Raw genomic sequence first — 20,975 nt, 5'->3', positions numbered from 1 at the left:
GGCATCTCACAGCTAAATACAGATAAAAAAGGAGCCCCCCTCTCCCCCCACTCTGCACCACCCTGTCCAGTCAGTGTTCCTTGTTTCAGTTTATTAAAGTTGACAATCCTACATGTAACATAAAACTCTGTTTTTTATGCAAGTTGAAAGGTTTGGGTCAGTACTTTTAGAAAAAGTAAGGTTTCTTTGAGTTGTGCATGTTGTGTGTTGTTGTTGTTGTTGTTTTGTAGGTCTTAAAATGACTCTAAATAATTGTAAAAAATTGAAGGTATTTGGCTCACATGCCTAAATTACTTTAACTTTGTCACATTGATGCTTCCTAACATTAGTGCCCAAAACTTCAGTTCATGTCGGATCTCCCGGAGGTCGTCATAATACCACAGCACTAACTTATTTGTTTTTTTTAAAACACTTTACTACAAATCGTTGAAATGTACAGGTAATAAACACAATATCTACACACAATGACGCTTGAAGCAAAATCAGATCCTGTGCAGTTTACTGCAGAAAACCAGTGAACATCATGCAGAACATCAGCCAGACGTCTAAACAGGGAACAACACAGTAAAAAAGAACACTGCAGCAGAAACTATGTACTGTTTCAACAGGCACTATTATTCTTTTCTTGTAGTATTAAACTATTAACAATGTTTTGGTTTTTAATAATTTACGATATGTACAGTGATCAAACTTGCAATGTCTCTAAATTACATTTTATAACCTGGGTGACGACAGACACGAGAAGTTGGACAGTTTGGGGGAGGGACTTTTTTCACACCTGTTTATGATAATTTAGGAAAAAATATGGGATGATGAGCATCTCAAACTAATTAGTGAGTTTCAGACGTGGATTGCCAGTTTGTATTTGTTTTATCTTTGAACTCAGCCTTATGTGTTTTTGGTGAACAGCAAAATAGAGGCACTAATTGTCAGGCACGATAAAAAAGTATAACGTTAAAAATGACTATTGTAGTGAACCAGATGACCTCAAATCTACCAGATGGACAGAGACTGTTATTTTCATTGATCTGAATGAGTCTGGGCCATCTGATGAACTTTCTTTCTTGAATTAATCAAGCAGAAAAGACAATCCTCTATAATCATTACTGTCTTACAAATGTTTTGATAATCAAATTGTGTTAGTTCACTCAATGCTCTACAGGTTGAAAAGAACTACTAATTTTTATTTTACATAAACAGTAAGTAATGATTTTTGTTCCTCATTCAGAGAAGAAATCACCTGAATATGCCTTTCTTGATTTTCTGTCTGAAATGAGCAAGCTGTCGTAAGTATGTGAAAGGTTGGTCTTCGGTCAACTAAAATGTTTACTGAAGAAGAAATGTCATGTTTAAACTTTTTCAGAAGATTACCAAGAGTAGACTCCAGAAAGTCTGCTGCTTCTGCAATAATCTTTTCTGTATGTTAAACAAGTTTCATTCTCTGACCTCGACTGTTGATAAACACCTTACGTCAAAAACACACCTCTTTCTGGTCCTTCCACGAATCAGAAAGCTCTAAACTGAACAGGAAGTAAACTCATTTAAAATGTGACAACTGCCCAGTTCAAGTTAGAATGAGAGCTGACAACAGATTGAGAGTTCTGGAGAACGTGAGAGTTCCAAGATTGAGAGTGCAGTCGGTTCTGAAAGCTTCAGAGCAATGAAGAATCCAGAGGTTTTTGGGGATTATAATTCTGTTTTGAGCTAATCAACGCACGACTTTCTGCAGGTTTGGTAGCTCTCGACGGAGACGCTGAAACGAGTCAGAAAGGAACTACTCCAAGGCTGATTCATCATCAACAGGTAGATGGTTCTATTTTGACCAAGTGTACCGTGAGAAGCTGAGATCGGACGGAGCGTGCAACTTCTGGTCAAACAGATTAAATTCCCTCACATATTTCCTCTGTAAGATAAATCTCAATTTAATCTTAAACTCTTCTCTCTCATAAATCAGTACAGATATTTTTAGAAATGTCTGAAGCAAAGTCCTCAAATCACCGCCGAGTGATTTGAAGTTCATTTTCTGTGAAACTGTCTGTTATTATTTTCATATTTTGCCAAATTAATGTAAATGTTTGATGTTAAACTTTGATTTTGAAAATAAATGATTCCATTCATTTGATGGGTCAAAGATAAATAACGTCTCTCGTTCACATTTCTGTTAAATTCAATGCACGGCATTTACAGTCAGAAAAATGAAGAACTCGTGAAAAGTATGCATAAATATATACACATATATTTGTCATACTATAAGTGACACGTACCTCACGTGACTCACTACACTATGAACATGATCTGGACTTGCTTTTTATTCAAGAGCACAGATTATTTGGACTATTGTTGTCGTTGTAATGAAGAGATAATCATTTTATCAACCATGCAGCCTCAATACCGTCAGCCTTTAACACTTCTACCATCTATGTGACCTAAGAAAAACAATTACGTCATATACAGTGAACTGATTTCCTTTTTGTGACCAAACGCAAGTTAAATAAAGCTTTATAGCAGCAAGCTGAATAAATATACACTTTCTATGTATGTGAGCCACTCCAAAAGGTAAAAGGCACCACGGTTTAAATGCATATAGAGCAAAAGCTTACAGACATAAAATGCCGCCAGGCCTTCAAGCGCTTTGACTTATTCTACATGAAGATGATGATGATAATGATGGACCGTTCAGACTGATGCTGGTTCCATGTAAGATCATCTAACTGCATATTTTGTGCGTCTCGTTGAAAAAAAATTAAAAATGCTGAAGCATTTCTGCCTTTGTTTGCATGTACAGTACCAGCTGCAGCTGTGTGAGAGGAATTAATGCCCAGCAGCAGAACAGGATCATTTCACCATCATAGGTAGATTTAGTTGTATTTTAGTTCACAATTAATGAGATCAAATGCATTTAAATTGCTGTGCATTTACAGAAAAACATATGTTTAAAATGTAGGCAATAAAAATGTAGTCCAGGTGTTTACTGTGCATCGTGGCAAAGCCCAGGATCTCTACTGGAGAGCAATGTAGTGTGTTTTACTTCCTTTATACTGAACATAATATCCAAGACTTTTCCTAAAATCCCACATACACTGAAGTTAGTGACCTCCTGCAGCATGGCTGCTCCCTGTCGTCCAGTCCACGATGATGAAGCTCAGACTCATCACCATGAAGGAAACACCCAAAGCAGCGAAACAAAAGGCCTGAGAACGATGGGACAAAAACACCCCAGAGCTTTAATTATTCAGGAGAAACTGGATCGTTATATTATCGTGAGAACTTGTTGATTTGAAAGGTAGAAAACAATTAACGTGACAAAAATCTGAATGCCTCACCAGGATTTTGGGAACCGAGTTCAAGGGTTCATCCTCTTTAGGAACGATGCGGATGTAGAAGACAGCAGGGAAGATGAAAATGAGACAGGGAGCCGACGTGGCACCTAAAAACACAGAGAGGGAACGATGGTGACATAAAATGCACATTTTTATTTTTAAGCTTGTCAATGAAAAGTAGAAAACTTTACTAAAACAAACACAATAGCAGCTAATAACTGTTTTGTACATCGCAATATCTCAACACCACGAAAGGTGGGTGATCACGTAACTGACCTTGTCTGCATGTGACTGTTAAGAAAACATGTCTTGAACCAGTGGATGTATGTTTGATGTATGTTTGAATGAAACCCTGAGAAAGTAAACATTGGATGTTTGTCTACAACTGATTACTTTTGGAGTCAACCTGATTCAAGATGGCTACCACAGCTAGCTGACCTTAGCCAACAGAAAATGGCTCTTAGTCAACCTGTTGTATCGAAACTGATACTGAGCTTCCCCATCATATACTGTGCTTTGAGCACTAACAGATCACACAGTAAGTTGTTTAAACTTTGCCACACAAGGCAGTGAGTACAGTAGTCCCTCGCAGTTCGACTTCAGCAGGCTCGCTCTTTTGCGGTTTTTCAAAGTAATATTGAACACAAGAAAATAAAATGTACAGGACACACGATTGTCAACTTTAATATTACGTGATTGGGACAGTACGGGATACTATACAGTAAAAAGTTAACGAAAAAATAAAATACTTTGAACAGGTGCTGCCATTTTGTAGTTTTCTCTCAATAAGCCTACGCTGTATGCTCATGAGGACTACACTTCCCAGAAACCAACGGTGCCCCGCCCAGAAGCCCCATTGCCTTCTGCTGATAAACATAGAGGGAAAGTTTTGATCTGATCGGAAAAATTTTGGTGCTTATTACTGTACAGTGACTTCGGCATCCAGCGGATTCAGAGAGCCACATGGAACCCACTGGGAACAGGACCAGAACTGGACCAGAATCGGGCCTCCAGACCCATGAGTGAATCTGAGAGAGATCATGAGGACTTCCGAGCAGGGAGGCTTCACCGAAATTCCGGCTACTCTCTGGAGCACACGGGACTTTTTTAACATCTCTTTATCGGACCACTCAATTGGACCACCGGTCAGTCCCATGCCGGTGACCCAAAGGTCCCACCACCCACCCACACCCATGCGCATTTGCCTTATAAGCTAGCTGTTTTTGCTACTTTTTTGCCATCTTACTTTAATTTGTAAAAAAATAAACAAATTGTACGCCTCTTGTAATTGTCTATTGTTGTCGCTGTTTCCTTTGTTGTCATCTTTCTTTGTTGAAATCAGGTCTCTTGTAAATGAGCCATCGAGGCTCAATGGGATTTATCTGTCTAAATAAAGGTTGAATGAAAAAAAAAAATAACGGATCAGAACCAGAGCAGAACTGAGCCTGCTGCTGTTCTTCCAGCTGGTGAGTAAAATTTAGTAGCTACAAATATGTATGTTTTAAAATGACGTTGGTTTAAGAGTTTAGAACATATGTATAAATACTAAAATAAATATAATGTCGCTACTTCTCAGATTTTTGCTTATTGCAGGGGGTCTGGAACATAACCCTGCAATAAAAGAGGGCCTACTACAGTGCAAATTCTTTCCAGGAATCTTTCTTTTATTTTATTTTTGTTTCTGTACATGAACATGAACTGTAACCTGAAACATATTGTTTGTTGAAGTATGAATGGCCGCTTTGGAAATAGTTCTGCATCACTGCTTTCAACTTTCGCCTCTGACCTTCAAAATGTGGCCTCTTGTCTGAGGACAAACTGCGATAATAATATTGACTCGAGCGATCACGTTTTCCCCCAGCAAACAAATTTTGTTTCAATTGCGTGTGCGTGCATGCCTGCATGCGGGTGTGTGTTTGACCGTGTGACCGTGTACATCAGTAACTAGAAAAGTCTGAAACAACATGTGAACAGTGTACATGAAGTGGGAGGATTCCGCCTGCAATTGGAGACAGAATAAGTAATGCGTGATGTTTCTATGCTAACAACAGCCAGGACAGATAACAGTACATCCTGTTAAGAAAATGTCCAAAATTAACCGTGACAATGTGACTGTCTTGATCTTGTACTAACCAATAATGCCGAAGATGTCCAGAATGTTGGGGGCGAATATCACCAGCATGTTGATGAACGAGAGCAGAATGAGAGCAATGCCAGTGTGGCGTATCCAGCTGAAAGACTTGCTGGGGAATATCATCTCCTGAATGGCTCTACGCACCTACAAACACAATTTTTTTTCATACAGACAAGAAAAGAAAGCATGTAGCTCTTTAAAGAAGGCAGCTTAAGGTGTCTGACTTACTGGGAACAACACAATGGGGACAGTCAGAGTCACCGCAGTGAGAACAGCCACTCGAACACACAGGATCAAAGTGTCGTAAGGATCAATGCGGCTGTAAGTATGCAGCAGCTCAGGCTCCACATTTTCTGTTGGAACATTTGAAAAAAAAAAAAAAATCAGAATTGCATCAACCTTGGATTGAACTGAACTTTATTGCAAAGAGCCGCCACACGAGGGAGCTTGGATCTTTTATAGCACACATCATTCAATGCATGTTTTACTTTAGAAGAAGGGAAATACACACCAACAATAAAAAAATTATTGCATATTCAGGGGAATGTTACTAGAGCAGGGGTCCCCAGCCACTAGGCCAAGGATGTGGACTGTAGGATAGGTCTATGGGTCATTTGGACACACAGATATAACATTTCTTTAAAGAAATCTATATAAATTAGTCTGCAGGATATTTTATTCGGGCGTCACAGAGGTGCAGTTGTCAGAGCTGTTGCCTCATAATGAAAAGATTGCAGGTTCGTCTTCCGGCCTTTTTGGAGGGACTTTGCAGCACTCTGGTTTCCTCTAACAGACAAAAAACAAACGTTTAACACAGCAACCGCTGGAGACGAGCACCAGCTGCCCCGCAACCCAGAAAGGGAAACGTAGGTAAAGAAAATGGGTGGATGGTATTTTATTTGGAACGTTCACTTTTTTTATTTTCACGTTCGCTCACACCTTAACCCTTCACTTGACTATTATTTTTCACACAATAGAAAACCTGGATGTTAACCGTAGCAAAGTTTACTGGAGAGTATAATTTCCCCACTGGTCCATGGGAAAGCTGTCTTGTATGAAACAGATTAGTGATGGGAAAAAAAAAAAAAAAGGAGGTTGGAGAACCTCTTAAAAGGTTTTTAGCATTTTATTTTGTTTGCGCTTTGGTAATTAAACGTTCTTAAACTTTAGAGTCACTTTAAATAATAATTTAGTAGCTTGTATTAGGGGCAGCACAGTGGCACAACTGGTAGAGCTGCTGCCTCTCAGCGAGCAGGTCCTTGGTTCAAACCCCGGTCCAGGGGCCTCTCTGGGTGGAGTTTGCATGTTCTCTCCGTGCATGTGTGGGTTTTCTCCGGGTACTCCGGTTTCCTCCCACAGACCAAAAACATGCATGTTAGGCTGATTGGTAACTCTAAATTGTCCCTAGGTGTGAATGAGGAAGTGAATGGTTGTTTGTCTCGTTTGTCTCTATGTGGCCCTGTGATGGACTTGCGACCCGTCCAGGGTGTACCCCGCCCCTCGCACAGTGATTGCTGGACATGGGCACCAGCGACCCCCGTGACCCAAAATGGAATAAGCGGGTAAAGATAATGGATGGATGGATGGATAGCTTGTATTAGCTTTTTTTTTTACACCCAACATTACTTTTTTATGAGAAACAACTTGTTTTTTCTTAATGATCTAACGTTGGCATTAGCATGTTTTTATTTTCTTGTGTGCGGTTGTGGCTGAGTGGTTAGAGCAGTCGTCCTCCAATGTGAGAGTTGGGGGTTTGATTCCACCAGCAGTCACATGCTGAAGTGTCCCTGGGCAAGACACTGAACCCCTCATTGCCTCTGATGTGTGTCCCATCAGTGTATGAATGTGATAAATCACAGATTATTCTTTGTACAGATCTAGTAGAGTGTTGTATGAATGGGTAAATGAGGAAACAAATTGTAAAGAGCTTTGAGTATCTTGATTAGATAGAAAGGTGTTATATAAGTACACTCCATTTACCATTTACCATACCATACCATTTTATTTATAGAGCACTTAAAACAGCGACAAGGCCAACCAAAGCGCTGTACAGACAGAACAACAGGTAACACACAAAGCAAAATACAAAATGAAGTAAATCAGAAATATAGATATAAAAGCGATGCAGATAATGACGACTAACCAGTGTGAAGCGTACAGGTTCAAAACACAGATCATCTCATGTTGAAAGCTACCGAATAGCAGTGAGTTTTTAAATGGGACTTGAAAACCGAGAGGGAGGGGGCCTGTCTGACAAGCAGAGGTAACTGGTCTGCTGACCTCAGGGAACGTGGTGGGACATACGGTTGTAGCAGATCAGAGAGATGGGGGGGCGCAAAACTGTTCAGTGATTTGTAGACATACAGGAGTATTTTGAACTGGATTTGAAAGTGAACTGGTAACCAGTGCAGTGAGGCCAAAACTGGTGTAATGTGCTCTCTTTTGCCTGTACTGGTTAAAAATCGGGCTGCTGCATTCTGGACCAGTTGTAGTCGTACAATGGAGGTCTGACTGATACCAAACAGGAGCGAATTGCAGTAATCAAGCCTAGATGTAAAGAATGCATGCATTACATTACTGTCTCCAGGTTATTTTTGGACAATATGGACTTCAGTTTAGACAGCCGCCTCAGTTGGAAGAAACATGATTTAACAATCATGTTTACGTGACAGTTACGTTTCAGGGAAGGGTCCATTATCACTCCCAGATTAGTGACTCTCCGTTTTTCTGACAGGGTTAGAGCGGAGAGGTCGATACAGTGGTTTGTGATTGTGTCGTTGGGAGGGAACAACATGACTTCAGACTTCTTTTCATTGAAACTTAAGACATTTAAAGCCATCCAGTCCCTGATGTCAGCCAGGCAGTCGAGCAGAGGTTGAATAGAGCATGTGCCGTTGTGTCTTAGGGGGAAGTAAATTTGACAGTCATCGGCGTAGAAGTGGAAGGGCATGTTGTGTTTCTGGAAAATAGCACCAAGCGGCATCAGGTATAAAGAGAATAGGAGGGGACCCAGGATGGACCCCTGCGGAACCCCCCATTTAAGCTCTGCCGCTGCAGAACTAAAATCCTTGATGGAGACACAAAAGGATCTGTCAGTGATGTAAGATCTGAACCAACTGAGGGCTGACCCTGTGATGCCCACCCACTGCTCCAACCTAGCAATGAGGATCTCATGGTCGATGGTGTCAAAGGCGGCTGTGAGGTCCAACAGGACAAGCAACACAGAATCACCTGTATCGGTGGTTAAGAAAATGTTATTAAAGACCTTCAGCAGGGCAGTTTCAGTGTTATGGAGAGGTTTAAAGCCAGAATGGAATAGCTCTAAGATGGCGTGACCCTCCAGGGAGCACTTCAACTGGGACTCGACTATTTTCTCCTCTAGTTTTGAAACAAATGGGAGTATGGAGACAGGCCAGAAGTTGGAAACGACTGAGGGGTCAAGGTTTGTTTTTTTCAGGAGAGGCTGGACAGCAGCATGTTTAAAGGTTTGTGGCACAATGCCAGTGGATAAACTACTGTTTACTATAGCCAGAATGGACGGACCTAGAGTAGGAAAAACCTCCTTTAGTAGTCGAGGGGGGACCACATCAAAGGGGGAACCAGAAGGTTTCAAGCTGCACATAACCTGCTCTAGAGAAGATAGAGTGATGGGTTCAAAATGGTCAAATAGAGATACAGATTGGGGTGGGATGGATGGGTCATGAGTTGGAGGGGAAATGAGAGCCCGGGTGGTCGCAATTTTTTCCAAAAAGAAATGTAGGAAATTGTCGAACAGCTCAGTCGAGGCTTCCAGAGGTGATGGTTCAGTGAGGTGGAGAACAGAGTTTAGGGTGGAGAAGAGGATACGTGGGTTGCGAGAGTTTGAGGTAATTATATCAGAGAAGTATTTGGATTTTGCAGCTTTCACTGTTTTCTGATAACGGCGCCAACTCTCTTTAAGTATTTGAAAAGAGACCTGCAGCCTGTCTTTCCTCCACTTGCGCTCCGCCCTCTTACATTGCTGCCTAACGACCTTGGTGACGTCACTCAGCCAAGGTTCTGCTCTGAGTTTTGATTTTTTGGTTTTAACAGGAGCGAGACATGATCTAAAGTCTTTAAGCAGACAGAGTTGAACTGGGATGTCAGCTCCTCAGTAGTGGTGAGAAACACTGAGGGCTGAATGATCATTTCAGAGTTCTAAACATCTGTGAAAGGTGTGGCAGTGAAATGGTTAAAGACAAACATTTATTAAAGACAAACAAGAAACTCCAGGGACAACAGCTCTCACCGTAAAAGGTCAAGTAGCCAAAGAGAGCAGCCAGAAAGTACATGGTGTACATGACCAAGATGGAGAGGTTGGACACCTTCTGCATCTTCTTCTGAGTTGGACTGGAATCAGAGATTTGATAGTTATGTATGCTACATTCTGCACTGCCGTGTTACTATCACCAGCTCATGAAGGTGCGACTCACTTGCGGAGCTCGGTGTAGATGGGCAGTACCTCAGGGTGGCAAACAAAAGCAAAAGCCAAGATGGGGATGGTGTAAGCCGTCTGTGAACACATAGGTTTCTGTTAGACACCCTTCTGCTGCAGCAATGGTCACATTTCTTACAAAACCAGTTAAGCAGTGTTTTTTGTTTTTTTAAACATCAGCCACCCACCTGTGAGTTAATGGTAAACATGCGTGGGGCGCAGTGGGAGTCGTCGTCTTCGTGAATCAAACCGTTGGTGTACTCGTGGACGTGGGTTGAAATGTTCAGGCCGTGATGCGCGGCAGTGCTGTTCACTGAAAACTCTTCAAAGGGGCAGGGAATCTGAAACTTCTTGTAGGTAACCTGCAGAGAGGTGCCAAACAAAGGAGGGGAATCAGGGAAATGATCACGAAAAGACGAAACAACAATGGAACGTTACGAGTAAAGAGTAAATCCATCAAACGAAAGATTTAAAAAAAAAAAATCATAGACTGCTTTGCTTTTATTTTATTGTCTTAGTACGGCTCTTCCAGTCACCTCTTGAAACATGGTTGCGTAAAGCTGACAGTGAAGTAGACGAGTTCCCCGTTCCCAGGATAAAATGCCAGAATAAATCAGGCTCTCTGTGAAAAGTGCGATAACAAGAGAGAACTGGACCAACTTACCGCGGTGAGAAAGAACACCATGCAGCTGAGGGAGAAGCCGCTGGTGTAGCCGAGGTAACCTGAAAATATAAAGACAGGGACAGGCAACATTAACTCGTATCAAACTGACATGTTATCGACACAAGAAAAGCACATGGTTTTGTTAGGATTAAAGCCGCTGCAAAAAAACAGAATGATCCGGCTGAAGGACCTCACAGCAGTCCGAGGGTAGAAACATGTTTACAGTGTGTGATAAAGAACAGATTATTCTGGACTGGCTGCAATTATCTCAGGGGGTAAAAATATCACAAGTACCTGCTGCTCTTGCTGCCAGTAGTAGACAAAAACACACTTCGCTTTAACATAGCTGCTCCATCAGAATGTGATTGTATAAGTCGGGTTGTGATTACATAGGTCAGTTTAGTCATTTTCTGGTACTTTAAGGGTTATGATCAATTAAAACAAAACTTGTTCCAAGTACCTGAGGAACTGTACTTTGGAAGAACTTGGACTCTTTAAAGTCAGCTTCAAAACAGAGGTCATTCAGTATCAACTAAATTAAAAATGTAAATAAAATGTTGTATTTGATTATGAGACAGATTCTGAAAAGGTTAGAATCAAATGGTTAAACTGTGTAGAAAAAAATGCAGCACATAAGAGGCTAAAGTTGTGGTCCAATAAAAAAATAAAATAAAATAAAAAAACCTGTGACTCTTGATCATCAGTTTTATGTTTATCTTTTAAAACCAAGATTTTGCCATAGTCCTAATTGGACGTACATCTACAAAAATAAGATTTGCCAACATTTTGGAGGTAAAAACTCAACTTGGCCCACTCGGATTCAAGACAAAATAGTAATTTTTCATTATAAGGCCCCATCACTTTCTGTTTTTAAAACTCATTTAAAAACGCATTTTTTTATTTGGCTTTTAGAGTGAGCATCTGTGTCTTAATGTTGTACTCTTTCCTTGTATTTGTGATGTTCTGATTTCTATTTTCTTATAGTTTATTGTTTTATTGTTGTTATTTGTTTTAATTTTTGTACAATACTTCAGTCGGCTGCTGTGTTGTATTTTAAGTGCTTTAGAAATAAAATGATATGGTATAATGCCTGCACTTTGAATTTAATTTAATACAACATGAGGTAAGTATTTTACGTTGTATCTTGTGCTTGCTTCTAAAATGCATGAACAATTTTTATAAGTTTTATTATTATTTTCCTCACTGAGTGCAATAGAACAATTAGCTAATTTAGCTTTGTGTAAAAAAACAAGAGAAAAACAAATGAAATAATAATCATGAGTTACATCATTCTTGTTGCTCACCAAGTTGTTTCATTAAAGCAAGAGGCAGGATGATGCTGGCAGAGACCATGATGACCAGGTAGTTTCCATTCAAGTACCACAGACTGAGGGGGGAAAAAAAGTTTTATTTACTTTGGTGAGCTCAGTATTTTAAGCATTGCCACTAAGACTCACACAGTACTACACAAATAGAGATGGAAAAAACATAGAGGCAGACATAAAAATAGAGAGGAACAGTTATAATGGCAGCAAAACAGCTTAATTTAGTTTATTAAAAAAAAAATAGGTGTGTGTTTTGTGTATGTGTGTATGTCTGGGGGGGTGAGTGACATGAGGCTGTTAAAATGTACAGGTCCAAATGTTCGTCTGAAGGCTGCAGAAAAAAAAACATGTCCGCTCTCAACACAAGTACAGGAATAGAGTGTTATATAACGGATTATTTATGACAGTTCACAGTTTTAGAGAAGGCCAAAACACGGTGGCGCTAAAATAACACAAAACATTCACTAAATATGTTACAACACTGACATCTATCTATTTCTTTATTCATATTAAGAATAGAAAAAAACATGTTTGACCTCATTTTTGTTGTTGTATCACCATGGACCAAGTGAGGGGTCCAAACATCCTGTGAATGTCCTGTTTAAATTACAGCCCTCCATAGATCTAAGTAGTCAACATGAACCTGGGGTGTGTGTATTCTTAACACAGGTCTACGTGTTAGGAAGCAACATGTCTGAACTACTTCTGTGGCCTTTTTTATTATAGCATGAACAAAACTATTTTTGTTTGCTTTTATCTGATATTAATGTTTGAAACATTGGTGAGTTTAGCCTCTTTTTGGTGGGTCCTCCAGCACCCCTACATTTTAACTCAGCACACTAAAAAATAAAGAGAAAAAAACTGGGGCAGTTTTGGTTCTGTTTATTGCATTTATGATTCAATGCAACAAAATAAATTTAAAAGGTAACAAATCATTGTAATACTTGGTTTATTTATAAAATGACTTTAATCGCTGGATGTCCGGCCCCTGAGCTGCTGCTTTCAGTAACTGTGGCCCCCTGAGCAGTTTAGTTGAAAAGCTCTCCTTTAGAGTGAAATGCAGTTTATTCAATTTACAAAACCTAAACGGAGTCTAGAAAAATGTAAAAGATGATAAAGCCCTGCAGCCGACCTCACAAACAGCTGAATACAACAGTTATAAACAAGAAGTACCACATGCTCATCTGCATGAAAGTAACTGCAGGTAAATCCTCCATTTCCTGTCATAATTACATTGTATGCTTAATGTTTGAATTAAAGGTTAATGTTTAAAGCTAGTTGTGCTTTGTTTTGTGTGTTTTATATGTAGATATGCATTGCAACTTCTGGTTGCATAAGTCTAATCTTTGTTATGATTAGTTAACACTAAACTGATTTGTATAAAGAGTTTATTAGTTTGTGTAATGTAAAGCAGAGCGCTACGTCTGTAGCATCTTAGCTAGCACGTCTGTATTGCACGCAGCTAGCTTAGAGCTGCTTCTTGTTGTGCCGGCTCTTGAAAATAGTTGTTGAATCAAGTGCTTACTTATGGAGTTAAACATAGATGTTTAACAACCCATTACACCAGAATGCAGGAAATAGTATCTACTTCATTAACATTTTTCTGGGGGAGAATGCTTCTGACGCCAATGGCCACCACATTGTTCAAGCTTAGAGCCATTGTCATCGCTGGGGGCTAAGCACCCCTAAAGGTCAGATTCTAGAATCACCCCTGGTTTGAAACAAAAAAAAGTGCCTTTAAGAAGTTGTTTTAATGTGAATGGACGTCGTTCAGTGGCAACATGTAACATCACAAGGAGAATAAATAAATTGCTGTCAATCCATTCAAAGATTATTGTCCCATAAATCCAGTGTACGGAGCAGTCTTTCAGTCCCACAGATCCTCTTTTTAAAGCTGTTAAGCTTGTTATTCTTAACCCTGAATCCAACTGTGGGGGTTAGTGGTCTATTACAGATTTGTTGGCTTACAGTGATTTCTGAGACAAGCAGCATGTGCGTAAGTGTGTGTTTATGTCTTTGAAGAAGTCCCTTGAAAGCAGAGGGAAGTCGCACAAATAACAGGTCAGGTCTTCTTTAGCCTTTTAGTCAGGAGGTCATTTCAGATGATCAGCTTTCACAAGCAGGAGCCACTGCAGACGATCCCATTCTAGTCCTGGAGTCCAATTCAAAGTCAAGTTCTTGAGAGCAGGTCTAAGTTAAATTTAGGTTTTCATTGATTGTTTTCAAGAAGCAGTTCAAATCTTTTGACATATGTTTCTATGAAAAGGTTATGAACAATAAATTTACCTCTCTGAAAGTTCTCAGCTGGAGAAATAGCTTATTGAGCTAAATGCTGGTTTGAGCAAAACCCAGATGGAAGTGGATTGCTGCCACCTTAAAGCAACTCAGTCGTGAATGTCAGAGTGGCACATGCAAATTCTTATTTATAAAGTTTTGCATTGCCATCAGTTTTACTTTACGGCGTTGTTTATTAAAGAAAGATTATGATAAACAGAAAGGACAGGAAGTGCTACAGCTGCAGCCGGAGATGTCTTCAGTTGGAAAAACCCATAGAATTTTATTTAAATAAACTTGTGATGTGAAATTAATGGCAGTGTAAATGTTTAAACAATACAATTAAAGTGCTTTGGCATTTTTAGATAAAGTTGTTTTAAGACAGCAGCAATCCACTTGGGTCTTGGCCTTGACTAGCCTTTAGCTTGTCAATTCAGTCAAAAGTAAACTATTTCACAAAACCGAGATGGTTCTATTAGTTATGTCCGAAAGGTAAGATATTGACTGCTCATAATCTTTCAACTGACACTCTTGTCATTTTTTTTCACCTGATAATTCTTGGAATGATCACACAACCATTATGTCCATGTGTATGTTCTGCCAGAAACTGGATCAGCCCATGCCAAGGCTTCAGAGTCTACCCACTGGTTGCACGTCATTGCAATCTATTTGTAGAGCCCCGGGTCATAAATAAAGCTGCTGCCCCACTGTGCACATCTCATTCCTTACAGTTCCTCTGACGCCACAGTTTTGGACAACGATGGGAGTGTTGAGTGGAAGCGAACAGTGAGAGCTGAGCCGGAGCTGACCTGTCCTTAAGCTCACACTCGGAATTTGGCACCGGCATTTCACACCACCTGCTGCTGTCATTTGAGTGTGTGCGTGTGTGCAAGGCATACAAAGGAGTCATAACAACCAAACATCAATTTCAGCTGTAACAAGATGGTTTCAGAGTCTTCATGTGTTTCCAGACAGACTAAGCAAGTTTGGGACAACAGAGACCACACTTCTGTTGTAAAGATCCCTCTTGTCGCCTAAATAAGGACTCCTCCCACGTTTGGTCCTGATCTAATGCAGCTGTGTGACTGATAGTGTTCTAAATATTGTCTATCATAGTGGGTAAACCAATCAACAGTAAAGGATAAGCCCATGTTCTTGGAAACCTCAGACCTTTTCAAGAATTTTGGGAAAAAACTGGGTAACAATTGCTGGACATAGAGACTCATAAAGATGCAGACTGCTACTTTCATGCCAGTTTTACACTAAGCTCATTTTATGATGAGAAATTATAATTAGGGAGTGGTGGCGCAGAGGTTAGAGAAGGCGGGCCTGTGATCGGAAGGTTGCTGGTTCGACTCCACGAACCGACAACATCAAAATGTGGATGGGAAAGATGAAACACCCACACCTGCCTCCACCCTCATTTACCCCTGAACAAGGTCCTTAACTCCCACCATCTGCTCCCAAACAGGTTTCTCTTGAAAATGAGTCCTTGTAACTCAGTGAGACTACCTGTATAAATAAAGGTTAAATAAAACAAGAAACTACAGAGTATAAGTATTTTGGTCAAACTTTAAACATAACACTGAACAGTACTTTGCAGTATCTTGTGTGATCTCACATAATCTGAAGTATGTGTTGCAGACGACCGTCAGCTAGTACCACACCAGAATTGACCACAATATCAAGTTCGGCCTTTTTTGTGTCTTCTAAAGTCAGTTGGCTTTAGCGACCATTTTGAAATGGGTTGAGTCTGAACATATTCCAATTGTAGATGTAAATCTACTGATTACTTTTTTGAAGATTTCCTTAAAATCCATGAAGCGTTTCATAAAACATTTTGCTCATCAACAGAGTTGATTCTACGAGTTACAACAATCTCAAGCTAAGGATGACGCTCAGCTACTACCACACCAAATGTCAACTCAGTATCTGTGAAGTTGACTTGAGTTATCTACTACCACACCAAATGTCAACTCAGTATCTGTGAAGTTGACTTGAGTTATAGCCATTTCTGTGTTTGCTAAAACTGCCTTGCTGTGGTGGCCGTTTTGAATCAGGTTGACTCCTCTAGTTAATTAGTTGTACATTCAATGATTGATTTCAAAAGTTTCATCAGAATCAGAATCAGTTTATTATTGCCATGTCAATGAACAAGGTTCACAAACTAGGAATTTGCTTCGACATAAGGTGTGAATAGTAATAAAGTAAAATAAAGTAAAAATTAAGTAAAAATTAAGTAAAAATGAGAACATTACATAAGACATAAGACCTGTGTACACCCACAAATACATCCAAATGTGCTCAGCAATTTATGTTTTATTTCATTTTTCGTTAATGGTACTGACGAATGAGCATAGGCACCCACAGAAATGGGTGCTCTACTGTGGTTGCAGCAGAGGAGAGTATGATTCAAATCTTTGCAGCCCCTTTTGAGAAGAAGCTTTCATTTGAAAAGGCACACCTTCCTGGTCTTATGAAGATTGTCTGTGTCCTTAGCATGACTCTCTTGTAACGTGTGCTTGCCTCCACACGCTGACAGCAACGGGGGCTTTTTTCTGTAAATGCATAAATAAACAGATACCCAGCAGTCACAGCACTCCTGCTGCTCAGCCAATACCAAGCGTTTGTTTTATTCACACCCCCACGCTGGCCAAATCAATACGGGGTGGGTACTGAAACGCTCGCTGCCCACATAATGTGTCAGGCCACTTGATCCACATGCAGTGTTTGTCCTTTATGGTCAACAACAAGTGAGACTCACATGCTTTTCAGCACCAGTGCACTGATGTTGATGACATGCATACTCACTCAGAGTTGGGATCTGCCTTCAGGAAAGCTTGGATGACCAGCGGCAGCTCAGATTTAACAATGTACAGGTAGCTGGACATAGCTGTGAGGTGACAAAACAGGAGACTTCAGACTGGGATGCCAAGCATAACTGGGAGAAACCATGCTTGCATATCGATCAGAGACAAGCACAGTCATGTCACATAAGCACTCATCACATCATGTTTATGTGTGTTTCAGGGTCGCATATGGTGGGCCTGATGTTTAAACCACAACTTCAAAAAAAAAAAAAAAAAAAAAATTTAAAAACCTCAATTACATTTGAAAAAACACAAAATTTGTAAAAATGCAATTACATTTGAAACAACAATAAACCATTTGAAAAAACATTTGAAAAAAAAAAAAGCAATTACGTTAAGCGAAACTGGAAGATGTGGGAAAGGTGGGAGATGGGACCAGTGGAGAAACATGACACATCACCGATGGGACATTTGAACCTCCCATCTCTTCAGGTTTCGCTTAATGTAATTGTGTTTTTACAAATGCTGTTGTGTTGTTTCAAATGTAATTGTGCTTTTTCCAATGTAATTGTGTTTTCTCAAATGTCATTGCGTTTTTTCTTCAAATTTTGTTGTGTTTTTCTCAAAGGTAATTGTGTTTTGTCAAATGTTATTGTTTTTTTCAAATGTTGTGTTTTTCAAATTTTGTGTTTTTTCAAATGTTATTGTGTTTTTTTCCAAATGCTGTGTTTTTTCAAATGTTATTGTGATTTTTTCAAATGCTGTGTTTTTTCAAATGTTATTGTGTTTTTTTTTTTTCAAATGTGTTTTTCAGATGTTGTTGTGTTTTCTCAAATGTAATTGCGTTTTTTCTTTTTTCAAATGTTGGTATGTTTTTTCAAAGGTAATTGTGTTTTTTCAAACGTTGTTTTTTTCAAGTTGTGTTTTTCCAAATGTTTTTTTTCTTCCAAATGTAATTGTGTTTTTTCAAATGTGTTTTTTCAAATGTGTTTTTTCAAATGTCGTGTTTTTTTTTTTCAAATTTAATTGTGTTTTTTCAAACGTGTTTTTTTCAAGTTGTGTTTTTCCAAATGTTGTTGTGTTTTTTCAAATGTAATTGTGTTTTTTCAAATGTTGTGTTTATTTAAATGTAATTGGTTTTTTTTCCCCAAATGTTGTGTTTTTCAAATGTAATTGTGTTTTTTCCAGACATTAGGTTTTTCAAATGTTTTTGCACTTTTTAATTTGTAGCTGTGGTTTAAACTTCAGGGCCACCGTAGCAGCATCTACAGCTGAGGACACTGCAGAGAAGTTCTCTGTGTATATACAGGAAGTTGGGTCGGGTGTTTTGGAAGCCTAGAGTATTTTTGACTGTTTTATTGTTAAAAAATTTCCCTTTGACTTCTTATAATTTGACCAAAAAAAAAAAAACTAAGTTATGCAGAGACAAAATCTTTTACATACATTTTCCTCCACAAAAAACAAAAAGTGTTCCTTTTAAAACGATTACAAGGAGAATGTGTGAACATCATGCAAATTATGCACGTTTTTACTGCATGAAAGCCTGATACAACAAAAGTATGATTCATACAATAAAACTAAATGCCCCTTTAAACAACCTGCGTGTCAGCCTATTATATTTGTGTTTAAATACAGAAACACTCTGGTATTAAAATGTTGAACTTACTATGTACTGGCAGTTTTTATGACTAAGTGTGGAGGAGTCACACTTTGTTTTTTATTTGTGGTGAGTGTTACAAAAGGCTGAATGTGTACAAGAGTTTCTGCACAATAATGACACACAGTGCTGTTAGAAGAGCTTGCCTTTTCTCTATCTACATTTGTATTTTTTGGGTTTGTTTTTTAATTCAACACATTTAGGCAAAAACTCAAACTAATAATAAACAAGTACACGATATTCCTTGTTTTAGTTTATTTGATATTACTAAACTGTTTTTGGCTGAAAGTTTTTTTAATTAAAAAAAAAAAAGATTATTTTGTTAAATATTATTAAAGTAACCAACAGAGGTGATGAATAAACCTAATGGTGATCTTTTGTGTGGGTAGGTCATGCTTTTAATTTAGTCTGCACAGACAACAGTTATTCACCAGCAGAGCTCCTGTCGCATTGTAAAACTTCCCCACACCACATATGTTTGATTAAGAACAAAGTTCAAATAATACTACTTAAAAAGAATTACCAAAGTCGATATTGTTTGTGGGAGATATAAAGTCAAATGCATCTAATGGTGCATAATTATTACTTCAGGAGTTTGAAGACTGTGTTTAAGGAAACAAAAATTCACAAGAGAAATCATGACAATGTGTCTCCTCACCTCCAATATTCTGCAGGGTGATTGCTATACCAGCAGCCATTTTTCCAGGAGTACCGAAGGCCCTGTACCCCAGCTGCTCGTACGCTCGAATTCCTGTAAACCGATTACAAAAAATAACATCCATTACATCTGCCGAGATGGCAGGTTTTTATTTCATTTTATATTTTATTGTGTTGCCTCTAGGCAACACAATAAAAAAAAAACATTTTCTAAAGATATAAAAAAGAATAATCTCATTTGTCATTTTCACAGCTTCAATATTTGTCTGGACGTAAAAAGCCACATATCAATTTACAAACTTATGAATGTTTTATTACATTTCCATCTAAACTATCTTAGCATTTCTTTGGTTTTACTGTAACTGGATAGAAAAAATATATTTCACTTAAAAAAAAACAATATAGAATGTAAACAACAATTTATTATAGCAGCATACTTTTCTTATTATTCATACAGGCCATCAGACATGTTTTGTTGGATTAAATGTAAATGTTGTCTTGGTCATACAACAATGTTTTTTTTTTAACTTTTAGACATGATAACTGGCAACTGTACTGTTTCATTAACCTGACACCAAACTTACCCACTATGCCAGATGATTTAAGCAGCAGATGAATGGAGTAGCATGATAAGGTTGCAACTGCCGTCAGAAGAAACCTGCAACACAGCACACAAATGAATGCCATTTAGCTGCATGACAACCTATTCAAATACTAGTCTCAGTTTGGATTTTATTTGTTTCATCTTAATGTGATTTTTTTCCCTTTAACATATATCTGCTGTAAATGTCTCAGTTTCTTAAAAACAAAGTAATTTTGAGAAGACGAACTGCACCACAGGATTAAATTAGATGGATTCCTAGACATTATTAGTTATTTAAAAGAGGCTGTGGTAGATTAATAGTCAGTGCCACAGTCTCGTATTTCTAAGGTTGTGAGTGTAAGCCCAGGTTGTGTCAGGAAGGGCGTCTGGCATAAAACAATTGCCAAAACTCTTTGTGCAAGCTCGCTCGCTGTGGCAACCACTGCAAAACTGATTAGCTTTTTAAATGTTGCTTTTGTATGCTGGTATGCAAACATGAAGGTGCTGCTGACATACAAAAATAAGAGTGCCAGCTAGTGACCAGGTATGGAATCTACCGTGGATTCAGCATCTTTTGCAGTCTTGCCTAAATAGCTGTTGGGATCACAGTAAAGTGAAAGTGTAACATATTTACAACAGCACCAGGTGATCGTTTATGTGTAAACTGAGTCTGACACTCTGTCCCCTTTCTGCTTTCTGATTTCTCTCCTACATAAACACAGGCGAACATGACTAAGACAACAAGTATCGTAGTTGGACAGTAGCAATCTGTACAGAGCAGGAGAAAGTAAACATCTTGTCCACATGTTTTCACTGTGGTCTGGAGGTTTGGTTATTTTGAGCTGCGTCCTTTCTAGGATGTTTGGCAACTAGAGCAGGAATGAGGGCCTGAGAAAAGAGGTATGAATAGTAATGGACGTATCACAGTGTGCTGTATATGCAAGATGTCTTTTGACCGACTGAAACTTAACTGTGTACATAACTGCACCACCAATGTAGATAGCACTATTACTGGTAATTTCTGTAAAGTCCACCATCCACCATTGTTTCATATTGCATATCCAGCTATATATATATATACATGTATATATATATATA

At 38.8% G+C, this 20,975-nt stretch overlaps 1 protein-coding gene across 1 annotated transcript in view; it reads right to left on the bottom strand.

The window, feature by feature from the left end:
• Positions 1-2,290: 2,290 nt before the first annotated feature.
• Positions 2,291-20,975, bottom strand: part of slc38a3b (solute carrier family 38 member 3b) — a 39,954-nt gene continuing 21,269 nt past the window's right edge. The window contains exons 6-17 of the mRNA XM_037678719.1: positions 19,879-19,952; positions 19,296-19,388; positions 16,982-17,063; positions 11,876-11,958; positions 10,572-10,630; positions 10,096-10,269; positions 9,906-9,985; positions 9,722-9,822; positions 5,683-5,807; positions 5,454-5,598; positions 3,324-3,427; positions 2,291-3,191 (exon numbers count right to left, since the gene is read on the bottom strand). Coding sequence (XP_037534647.1) covers positions 3,087-3,191; positions 3,324-3,427; positions 5,454-5,598; positions 5,683-5,807; positions 9,722-9,822; positions 9,906-9,985; positions 10,096-10,269; positions 10,572-10,630; positions 11,876-11,958; positions 16,982-17,063; positions 19,296-19,388; positions 19,879-19,952 — 1,225 coding nt within the window. The 3' untranslated portion in view covers positions 2,291-3,086. The remainder of the gene's footprint in view (positions 3,192-3,323; positions 3,428-5,453; positions 5,599-5,682; positions 5,808-9,721; positions 9,823-9,905; positions 9,986-10,095; positions 10,270-10,571; positions 10,631-11,875; positions 11,959-16,981; positions 17,064-19,295; positions 19,389-19,878; positions 19,953-20,975) is intronic.

The sequence above is a fragment of the Nematolebias whitei genome, chromosome 7 (assembly GCF_014905685.2).
Source record: "Nematolebias whitei isolate Nwh7 chromosome 7, NemWhi1, whole genome shotgun sequence".
Taxonomy (NCBI): domain Eukaryota; kingdom Metazoa; phylum Chordata; class Actinopteri; order Cyprinodontiformes; family Rivulidae; genus Nematolebias; species Nematolebias whitei.
This window is presented reverse-complemented; position numbering and strand designations above follow the sequence as displayed.